At 38.6% G+C, this 12194-nt stretch overlaps 1 protein-coding gene across 1 annotated transcript in view; it reads right to left on the bottom strand.

Annotated features, from left to right (window-relative positions):
* ube2f (ubiquitin-conjugating enzyme E2F (putative)) overlaps positions 1-12194 on the bottom strand; it is a 50130-nt gene that overhangs the window by 25741 nt on the left and 12195 nt on the right. The window contains exon 5 of the mRNA XM_085434714.1: positions 3269-3336. Coding sequence (XP_085290840.1) covers positions 3269-3336 — 68 coding nt within the window. The remainder of the gene's footprint in view (positions 1-3268; positions 3337-12194) is intronic.

Below are 12194 nucleotides of genomic sequence, written 5' to 3'. Positions count from 1 at the left end.
GCACTTTTTATGACTAACAGCTTATTACAAAGAGATTGCACTCATAAATACTTGAAAATGAAGAAACGCTGTTGCATGACACACACTGTTCACTTCACCCCGATAAGTCGGAGTGACTTGAGTGATAATTATAATTATGTCTTTGTAGAGTCATTCTGATGTCCTGATATCTACAAAACTTTATACCAGCAGCTATGTGATGTGGTTCTGATGAGAATTAAATTATATGGATTTAATTTCTCAAATTACTTGTTTCTATATCATGAAGTTAAGTCTTACACTGATGTCAATCCCATCTTGACATTTTGAGTACCTACATGTGACAACCAACTATTGCATTTGGAGACGACAAAGCTATTAAACATAAACAAGTATTGATACTTCACATCTAACAGGAACTGGATTACAGTAAAGTGAGGGGGTATTTCTGGAACAAATCTAACAGTTATTGAAAATGCTTCTCTTTGCTTGTGTTGTAATACTGTTTAACTGGTCAGTAAGACTAGAAAAGCACAGTGCAACTGACTGTCCTTTAATGACTGACCATTAATTATGATTGTGTTTCAGTTAAAGTTTATCAATAGATCAACTAATGTAACATTTTAGGCCATTTGAAATTAGCAGATTATTTTTTACATTTAAAAACCTATAATCAAGAACTTCTTGTTCAACAGCGAGGTGAACATTTGTATCAGTTCAGATTAGAAAGAATTTGTTTTTAAAAAGACGTGTCAGTCTGATAATGAATAAACCCACTTATTATTCCCCTAACAGCTGACATTTTGAGTCGTAAAGTCGATCTGATTAACTGTTCATAGAAATTATTTTTCTTGGTGATTATTCAGGAAGGATCTGTCCATGAGCAAGATTTTACAGCTACACAGCTCATAAGAAAGCCTCGCTTCAGGTCAGAGATACATGTCAAAATTAAAAGCTTTTTTTTTCCCATGATTAACAGGTGTTTAGCCCTCAGCCGTAAAAGGCTGACAGAGTATTATAGTCAGCTTGCCGAGCGGGCGATGCGGACATGCAAGTTTGTCAACATGATAACTCAAGAATGAGCAACGTAGAAGTTTTGAAATTTATACTACTGATGTATAAAGATTTTATTTGAGAATTGTAATTTGCTCCATAAACAGCATGTATGAGTGTATTTATGTGTTCATTAATTCCGTCTCTAACCCCTGACTTTATTCTGGCTCTACCATGAGGAGAAAGCCATATTTACAACCTGCGAGCACAGACTCACAGCTAACCTTACTAAGATACAGCAATTATTAATTTAGTGCATCATATCATTTGTAAAGATAGTTCAGTTTAACTGCTGGAGTCAAGCCAGTAATAAATGTAGGCATTTAAAAAAAACAAACAAAAAAAAAAAAAACAGTTTTGCATCTTAACAGTCGCCTAGTTTACCTCATATCTCTGTTTCCGTTCACAGTTTGTTCAATTACTCACTCACAGATCCCCATCTACTCCAGTTAACTCTGGTGTACCCCAGGGCTCTGTCCTGGGTCCTTTACCCTTTATTATCCATCTCCTACCCTTAGGTAATATTTTCAAGAAATATAACATCCAATTTCACTGCTATGCAGACGACACCCAGCTCTAGGGCTGCCACGATTAGTCGACTAGTCATGATAATGTCAATTATTAAAATCACTTAGATAACTGAAAAATGTTATTGTTTGGCTTTTTTTTAGTATTTTATTTGTTCCTGAGTAAATCTGTTTGGCTGAGATTAAAGTTATAGTTTTTACACAGCTGAATAAACGTCAAGCAGACAACTGATTATCAGAAGTGTGAGATACTCGAGAATTTACTCCAGTGTCCTGTTATATTTTAGTTAGCAAGGAGCAGACGGCTGAGTTTATTAAACTCCAACGAAACAATCTGCAAATGTCATTAAAATTTAATAAACTATCATCTTGTCTTTATTTTTAGTTAGCACAGACCTTAAACACTTAAAGCTGTAAGCTAATGATAGTTATATAAGAGCAGATGCTGCTGGTGCAATAAGCTGTATGTTTTATGTCCAATGGATGATGATCTGATTAGTCGACTAATCGCAAAAATAATCGGTGACTAGTCGACGATCAAAATAATTGTTTGTGGCAGCCCTACCCAGCTCTACTTATCTTCCACACCCACAGCTACTCTCCCACCCACATCCATTTCTGATTGTTTAAGAGAAATCTCGATTTGGTTTACTCACAATTTTCTTAAACTTAATGGCAAAAAGCTCCCAGAATTTATTCTAACAGGAACCAAATCAAAACTTATTTTCATCTTCGTATTATTAACCGCCTTCGACCTTCACTCACTCCAAACAGTACTGCCATACTTGCCAATGCTCGTCACATTTTGTTTAGATTACTGTACTTCTCTATGGTCTACCTCATAAATCTCTCCTTAAACTGCAGTTAGTTCAAAATACAGCTGCATGTATTATTTTCAGAATTAGACTTAAACAACTCCATTGGCTTCCAATTCACCTCCGTGTCGATTTCAAGATCCTGCTTCTTACTTTCAAAGCGCTTCATAACCTCGCTCCTCCATATTTATCTGATCTTCTCCATACGCACTCACCACTTCGTACACTCCGCTCTTCTTTAGCTTCCCTTCCATCTGTTCCACCTGTTTACCTGACTACCATGGGAGTCAGAGCCTTTAGTTATTCTGCCCTGAGACGTTGGAATGCACTTCCACCAGACCCCCAGACTACAAACTCTCTACTTTTAAATCACGTCTTAAAACCCATCCATTCAAAATTGCATACCCTTCATGATGATTCCGTCTTATTCTCTTTTTACCTTGTTGAGCTTTTATATTTTCATACATTTTTTATTTTTCATTTACCTCGTGTTTTTATTTTGTTGCACTAATGTAAGGTGACCTTGAGGGTCTTTAAAGGCGCCTATAAATAAAATGCATTATTACTATTATTACTACATTCCTTACATTAAGATCTAAATGATCTAAAATGATTGCTTTTTTATGCAGAAGGATTTGTGAAGCTATTATGAAGTGCTGCATATACTTGTGTGGAGCAAATAATGATTGTGTGAAAAAATGTAGAGCAAAGGGAGAAAAACAACACAGAATAAATACACTTACACAGAAGAGTATCAGAATAAATGCTTGGTAGGAAAAGAATGAGTGAAAGAACAAACAAAAGGAAGAGGTGAGCAGGCTAACACAGAGACACCCACGGGCACAGAAATGTGCTTTTCAAACCAGCCCACAGGAGAGAAACTTGACTACTCACCACCATGTTATAGGCTTCAGGGACATCTATTTCAAATTGAAACCTTCCACTTTGGTAGTAACCCTCATCTGGAAAGAGGATGACAAGAAAGGAGATTTTCAGTTATCTACATCAGGGGTGCCCAATCCCGGTCCTCGAGAGCTACCGTCCTGCAGCTTTTAGATGCATCCCTACTCCAACACAGCTGAATCAAATGGTTTGGTTACCTCTTCAGCATGCCATCATGTTTGGCAAAGGCCTGATAACAAGCCATTCATTTGATTCAGCTGTGTTGGAGTAGGGATGCATCTAAAAGCTGCAGGATAGTAGCTCTCGAGGACTGGGATTGGGCAGCCCTGATCTACATGAATACTGATTCTTGGTAAGAGATCACATTCATTCAGTGTTGGTGATCAGGACTTAAAAATAAAACAACAATAGAAGTATTTGAATTCAGAAAGACTTCAGTAAAAATGACCTTGAAAATAAGAACTTTAGCAAACACGTGACAAGAGCTGTGCCACATCACACTGTCCACGATAATAAGAGTGTCAGTTTTATGTGACATTTTGTGGCGTCAGTGAACCAGGTTATGAAGGAATGCGAGAACAAGATGCTAACAGCTGGCGATGCGCAACCCAAACATAAACAAAAGACCCCACCGAGCATCACTAGCAGCGCACCATATGCCAGGGAAAGCAGACAGACAGAGAATCCTGATAGAAAAACAAAAAGAAGAGGGCTTTCAGTACCTGTTTAAAAAGATTGACCCAAAATACAACAGGAAAAAAATATTTTTCAATTTCAATATGTGAGAATATTGTGCAGCAGCTCTTGCAGAGACTAAGGTTAAGATACGTAAGGTATTGTTAAGCGATTATTTTATAATTTTACTTCAAATTCCCAGGGATAACACTACCCAGATTACCGTGCTCACACTTGACTGATGCTGTGTCAGTACTATTGGACTTTAATGTTGCTCCACCTTGATAATGTCATTCTTCACATTAGACTCTGTCATCAGTGACAGGAGTGGAAAAGAAAGATGGAAATGCCCTTCATTCTATCTGCACTAATAAATGCAGCTAAATGCAAGCTGCCATCACTAATAAATCCCTCAGTATTTTTCTCCTAGACCATTAGAAATATTATTATCACAAGTTTCCTTGAAATGGTGAGATATAATTTTGATTCTCTCTCTCACAGGCCCACACTTAACATGACAATGTTTGCATTAAACAGTTGCATTAAATGGTTGGAGCTAACAGAAAACCATTCTTCCAAAAATACATCCTTTCTTTGGTGTTTTGATGATCTTAAGAATTCTGCCTGACACACCAGCCTAAAATATCATTAACCTTTAACTGGCAGATTTGAAACATGAAGATATAGCAAACAATCCATGCCATTATCATCAAACCACTGCCTGACCCCTGATGCCCTGGAGATGGGAGAACCATCTTTGTGATAAAAAAAAGATTTAAAAAGGACAGTTATCATTGATGGAAATGTTTCATCATAGGATAAAGGTGATCACCCAGGGCAACTCTGTATCGATTTGCTGTGACCTCTTCTCTCTGAAGAGACAAGTGGAAACTAAAACATGGCAGCAAAATACCATCAGCATCCCGTCACTGTAGGGGCCAAACATGCTGGACCACAGTGAAGGATGACGTATCTGACCACATCTCCTTTCCCCACATCTCCACTGAGGAGTAAACTCTTACATGTGCATTTGTCTTTGTAATGAGACGTTTATGCATTGCAGCCTTATTAAATATCCTTCTCTATTTAACTCTTGATGGCTAGTTTTGCTGAAGCGTACTGCACTCACCTCAACACATCACACAGACACAGTGTACATGTGATCACAGTGCCAAACCACAATTTCGGACATCAATTAGGTACGGTCATCAAAAAAAATAGGAGTTGATTCACATTTACTGACATCCTTCCTGTAAATCTAAATACAGAGGCCTCTGCGGTCACAGCTGCTAATGGAAAAACTATCCAGCCGAGTAGTTTTTATGACTGAAGCTCATTTCAACCATGCCCTTACAATGAACCCTCGTTCAAAGTCGCTTAGGTCATCCTCATACTGGGCATGCCAGCTTTAGCAGTGGAAACACATGAATGCCTCCACGCCCCCCTGGACTGCAATCACACTGCGTTTAACATTCCAGGTCCACTTTTGCTTTAGTTTGGCTCTTTCACCCCCAATCTTTCACTCCACTGCTCTTCTTCCCCATATGTCTTTATCTCACACTTATTTATAAGTGACTTATGTATATATGTATGTATATATATGTATATATTGTACTATTCTTAGTTAGCGTATTGTCTGTCTTGTCTTAATGTTGGTTTAAAATGGAGCACTGTAACAAAAAATAATTTCCCCCAGGGATCAATAAAGTATTCTGATTCTGATTTTTCTTCTTGGAAGACCAATTACTGTGAAATATAGTTGAGCTACATGCAGGGAGGTCTACGGTGGGGAAAGTTTTTGGTCCAGTTTTCCACACACTCTCACATCCTCATGTAGCCTTCAAAGCTCATTAAAGGCTTGTTCAGACATAGGGTCTGTTTAAAGGGTCTTTAATTAGCCGGATGACATTTACATTTCTGCTCTCACCTTATGGGGCCAGATGCTTTGAAAAGGATAGGCACTAAATATGGTACCATCACGGATCACAGGAGAAAAAAAAAAAAAAAAAAAAAAAAAAAAAAAAAAAAAAAAGGAGACATGGGTCAGATTCAAAGTTATAAAAAAAAATTAAAAAAAAAAAGAAAAAGGAAAAAGACAAAAGGGAAAAAAAAGAAAAAAAGAAATGGCTACTGAGCCTGTCACAAAGGTGGACTTGTCACTCCTGACAACCTGCTGAAATTAAGGTAAGAGAGACAAGGGATGGAAAAAACCCTTGGTAACTGACCATTAAATGATCCGTGTGTGTGCGTGTGCGTGTGTGTGTGTACTCAAGATTTTCTGATATTGTGGATCAGCTCCACTGTAATACAATTAGGGATGTTCCAGAAACGTAATCAGCAATAAGTTTCCTTCCCAATGCAATTCTAACAAAGAGAGATCTGAAATATACTTCCTAAAAATCAGTATAGTCAACATGTCTGGCTTTATTTACAGAGTTTTTATCACTTGTTTCTATTCAAACATTATTACATTGTTAAATTCTATTCAATGTAACAATGCGGTGCGATTTAATTAGACGGCAAACAACCTCCTCTGTATTTTAAAAGGTAAAAGACACAAACAGAGAAACTGACATAGAGAAACGCAGCTTCAACATTAGCAAGAAGGAGTAAAGAAAGAAAAAGCTAAGGAATCAAAACCAACAAGGCAAAGTAACAAAAAGATTTTTTTTTTTTTTTTTAACACAGCCTCCCATAAAAACAAGAGGAGTAAGAATATGACAGTCAGTATATTTTTTTTTCTAACAGCTGCAGTCAGAGGTCATAAATAATTCATGACTGTCTCCAGTACACAGGAACAATCAGTATTTGTTGTGACTAAACACTTCTCATGAACACTAAAACAAATAATCTCACAGCTGAACTCCAAATTTCTGTAAACCATGATTATCACATGATTTAACATAATTATGTATATTGCTTATTGCCTGTTTAGGGCACTGAGAAGATTGCTTTCTTCCTACATCAAGAAACAGCTTAACATTTAAATAAGGGATACAAAGCTCAGCCCTTCATCATGGTCGGTCTGCTTTGCCCTTCACACCGAGTATCCTACTCAATACAAATATTCAACCCTTATTGGGATCAACAGCCTCTGACTCGCTGATTGCAGCATAAAATTTATTGCCCTACCCGGACGAATTATTGTGATTTTCCCCCTAGGAAGGCGGCGTGTGGAAAAGTGATCTCTGCAGTGCATGTCTGTGTTTACAGATAATTACCGTTTTACTGAAAGGCATTTTAAACAGGACATAAACACGGATCATCTAAATGTTGAAAACCTGACGGTAAAAAAAAATAAAATAAATATAGTAATACGAAGAACGAGACTATGACTCAAAATATGCTGAAAAGCAGAGCGACACTTTGCGACACCAAACTATAGATGGTTCTGGCGCCACTTAAAGCTGTGCACAAGCTGGACATCACTGAACTTCTGATGACTATGCAGCTGCTGTAGCTTCCTTATGGTCATGTCTCAGCAGGAAAAAAAACAACAGTTGTTTACTCTACAGCACCTCTCACTGCTCTCTTAGCTGGGACTTTTGTTCTCCGTGTTTATCAGTCTAATAACTTCACAGCAGGAAGGAACAAACACTGGCAAGCATCTTAACAACCAAAAATCACAGAACAGAAAACACAAAAACCCAACTGTGGTGATTCTGAGGCTAAATCTGAAGACGTGGCTGCAACAAAAAGTGAGTGAAGTTAGCAACGAATTAGAAAAGCATAATAAATGTTTAAAATTGACTTTGTATCAAGATTGGGCCCTTTTACTTTATTCAAACTTTAGTCACACTTCCAGGCTTGCGCATACACTTTGTACGCAGCAACAATGGGCATTACAATACTGTAATTATGCTTCCATGCAGCACAAAGACAAGGTGATTGGTACATCAATTTTCTCTCATCATTGTAGTTCTAATAATAATAACAGTGACATGTGAGAATGCGTTCACCCCGTCGTGTTGCTGGTGTCCCCATTCCTCAGAGACTGAGGGGTCTAAGAGCACGGGGTCACAGCACAGAGTGTTTCATGGGAAAAGAAACAAAAGTACACAGACATTCCAACTAAATAACAACAGACCTAACTAATGTGTTGTCTACCACCTGCCTTGTTTCAATTAGATCTGGGAAGCCAATCCAGCACCAGCTATGTTTCCTTTGATGAGTATTCATGTGTTCTTAATTTGGTTTTGTGTCGTTTACTTTGTGTGATATGTATGAGATGATTTGAGCTGCTCAAAAAATGTTTTTACAAGTAATTGTTTACTAAAAATATGAGAAAGAACAGTGAATAGTAATACAGCTTAATTCCCAGAATGACCTACAGATCTATTATATGTGACTGTCAAGGACTTTATCTGAAAGGTGATTTTCTGATGTTTTGCCCTGCTGATTTAGATGATTTAAAACTAATTACAGATGAAGGTTAGATCTTTACAAATAATCTCCTTTTCAGAGGACTCACAAAGCTCTATTCATTAAAACATTCCCACTACAGGATTTTGCCTGATAAGTTATTAGTATCAGTGCAGCACCATTTCCTCACCATGGGTGAGCAAAGTGAATCAGGCCTTTTGTGAATAAAACGCCAACAAGAGTTCCTTTTTTCCTTTTTAATTTTTTTCTTTGTTAAAAATCACACCATTTAACACGTTTAAATATATAAAAGTAATATTTTCAAAAGCCCTCTGAGTCAAATTGCCAGCTTAGTTTGTGCCACCACTGCATGTCATCAACTTTCATCTCCTCTCTCTCACACACACTTTTATCTTGTCCTTGGTCTCTACGCTTTTCCTTTCTTTTCTCTTTCCCCATCAGCCTCCAACCAGTCATGCCAGATGGCTTTTAAAACAAACAATCAAGATGTGATTGAAGTCAAACATCCAGGGGCTTAACAAAAGTATTGTATTAGCTGTTTAGAAATAAGAGCCATTTTTGTACATAGTTCCCTGTTGTCAGGGGCTCAAAAGTAATTGGACAAGTCTATGACGAGCAGTTTCACAATCAGGTGAGGGCAGCTACCTCGTTATTTTATGACAAGTTAAGCCAGCTGTGGAGTTGTGGGTGTTGCATTTGGGATCTTTTCACTGCAACTCAATAAACAGTCAAAAGAGTTGTCAATAAAAACAAAATATAATAAAATAAAAAGTAATTAACCTGTCAAGAAAATTGCAAATATTTCATGAAACCTAGACAAGTCAATGAGGGCTTATCCAGATTGACAGGGAGATAAATGTAAGGAGAAGGAGAGCGCTCTGAAGCATATCACATCAAACATGGTGGAATCAATGTTATGGTATAGGCATGTACAGTGGGGCAAAAAAGTATTTAGTCAGCCACCGATTGTGCAAGTTCCCCCACTTAAAATGATGACAGAGGTCAGTAATTTGCACCAGAGGTACACTTCAACTGTGAGAGACAGAATGTGAAAAAAAAAAAATCCATGAATTCACATGGTAGGATTTGTAAAGAATTTATTCGTAAATCAGGGTGGAAAATAAGTATTTGGTCAATAACAAAAATACAACTCAATACTTTGTAAAATAACCTTTGTTGGCAATAACAGAGGTCAAACGTTTACTATAGGTCTTTACCAGGTTTGCACACACAGTAGCTGGTATTTTGGCCCATTCCTCCATGCAGATCTTCTCGAGAGCAGTGATGTTTTGGGGCTGTCGCCGAGCAACACGGACTTTCAACTCCCGCCACAGATTTTCTATGAGGTTGAGGTCTGGAGACTGGCTAGGCCACTCCAGGACTTTCAAATGCTTCTTACGGAGCCACTCCTTTGTTGCCCGGGCGGTGTGTTTTGGATCATTGTCATGTTGGAAGACCCAGCCTCGTTTCATCTTCAAAGATCTCACTGATGGAAGGAGGTTTTGGCTCAAAATCTAACGATACATGGCCCCATTCATTCTGTCCTTAACACGGATCAGTCGTCCTGTCCCCTTGGCAGAAAAACAGCCCCATAGCATGATGTTTCCACCCCCATGCTTCACAGTAGGTATGGTGTTCTTGGGATGCATCTCAGTATTCTTCTTCCTCCAAACACGACGAGTTGAGTTTATACCAAAAAGTTCTACTTTGGTTTCATCTGACCACATGACATTCTCCCAATCCTCTGCTGTATCATCCATGTGCTCTCTGGCAAACTTCAGACGGGCCTGGACATGCACTGGCTTCAGCAGCGGAACACGTCTGGCACTGCGGGATTTGATTCCCTGCCGTTGTAGTGTGTTACTGATGGTGACCTTTGTTACTTTGGTCCCAGCTCTCTGCAGGTCATTCACCAGGTCCCCCCGTGTGGTTCTGGGATCTTTGCTCACCGTTCTCATGATCATTTTGACCCCACGGGATGAGATCTTGCGTGGAGCCCCAGATCGAGGGAGATTATCAGTGGTCTTGTATGTCTTCCATTTTCTGATGATTGCTCCCACAGTTGATTTTTTCACACCAAGCTGCTTGCCTATTGTAGATTCACTCTTCCCAGTCTGGTGCAGGTCTACAATACTTTTCCTGGTGTCCTTCGAAAGCTCTTTGGTCTTGGCCATGGCGGAGTTTGGAGTCTGACTGTTTGAGGCTGTGGACAGGTGTCTTTTATACAGATGATGAGTTCAAACAGGTGCCATTCATACAGGTAACGAGTGGGGGACAGAAAAGCTTCTTACAGAAGACGTTACAGGTCTGTGAGAGCCAGAGATTTTCCTTGTTTGAGGTGACCAAATACTTATTTTCCACCCTAATTTACCAATAAATTCTTTACAAATCCTACCATGTGAATTCATGGATTTTTTTTTTCACATTCTGTCTCTCACAGTTGAAGTGTACCTCTGGTGCAAATTACTGACCTCTGTCATCATTTTAAGTGGGGGAACTTGCACAATCGGTGGCTGACTAAATACTTTTTTGCCCCACTGTATGGCTGCGATTAGAGTTTACTGATGACGTGAGCACTTTCAGAAACAGAAGGATGAATTCTGGAGTGCACGGGGCTCCACTTTCTGCTCATATTCAGATAAATGCTCCAATGATGTTTAACAGTGCAATTTGAACCAAATGACTAAGATTCAAAATCTATGAGGGACAGTACACAGAGTCAAACCTACAAATGTTGTGTCATTGCCTAAACACTTGACTGATATATATATATTTTTACCTTCTTTACAGGTTGATCAAATCAGAGAGTTGACTTTAAAATGAAGACCACAGAGCCCAAGATGCACAACCTTTGAGTCCAACATTTAAATGAATACAGGATTCAGGAATATTTTTTCCACATTTGGTACAAAAAGTGATTGAGCACACTCTGCTACCTTCAGAACAATGTATTCATGCATTTCTAACCAAAGCAGTGAGTTTTATAGAACAACGTTTTAACCCTTGTAGCATGAAAACTGTTCCAGAGTAAACGGTGCCACGGTCTATGAGAAACATAGAGAACAAGAGAAGAAAATATGAAAGAACATGAGGAAAAAAGCAAAAAAGCAAAACAAAGGATCGCTTAGCCTAGAGCTAAAAATGCTCTACATAGCAAGTCAAGCTGATTTTACCTTACGCTGCTAAGAGATATTAGACAGCCTGCATCCGGAGGCAAGTTCCTCTTGCATTTGATTTTTCATTTTCCGGCCCGACTACAATTACCTTCCCTGAAGCACAAATTAAAGATGCTTCATGGGTAACGTCAGCTTTTTACACTGCCATTCTTAAAGGAAAAATCTAACAATGGAAATAAGACAAATATTCATACAGCTTTGCCAGAAACACACCTGTAACATGACACGTCTTTATAAATCCACCATTTATTCATTTATTAATTTGAAAAGCTTGATGCTATTTTTTTAGTAACCAAACTCACACAAATTATAGTATCATCCTTTAACATGCATTATAGAGAAATGTACTCCTGTAATCGTGCCTGTGCTTAAATGCTTTTAGATTTGGCTATTAGTATTTTGTGTTTTGACGAGAGGCAATATTTTGTTTGTTCTCACAGATGAAATACAAACGACCAGCAAATGATCAGGGCTGTTGTCTTAAACACCACATTGGTTACAACTGAGGAAATGCAGGACGGCTGAGGGAGCCGCACAGGAGGAGGGAAAAGGAAGATTAAACAAAGACAGAAAACAGAAATGGCAAAAGGGAGCATGTGATAGCCGAGCGCGGTGCGGGTGGAGCCGAGGTGGTGCACGCCAGAAGAGACAAAGGTTTTGAATAATTGAGCAAGCCTTTTCTG

The sequence above is a fragment of the Copadichromis virginalis genome, linkage group LG16 (genome assembly GCF_057382275.1).
Source record: "Copadichromis virginalis isolate Kocher_CV1m ecotype Utaka linkage group LG16, C_Virginalis_male_GT1.1, whole genome shotgun sequence".
In the NCBI taxonomy this organism is placed as follows: domain Eukaryota; kingdom Metazoa; phylum Chordata; class Actinopteri; order Cichliformes; family Cichlidae; genus Copadichromis; species Copadichromis virginalis.
Note: the sequence above shows the minus strand (reverse complement) of the source record. Positions and strands in the feature narration are given on the sequence as shown.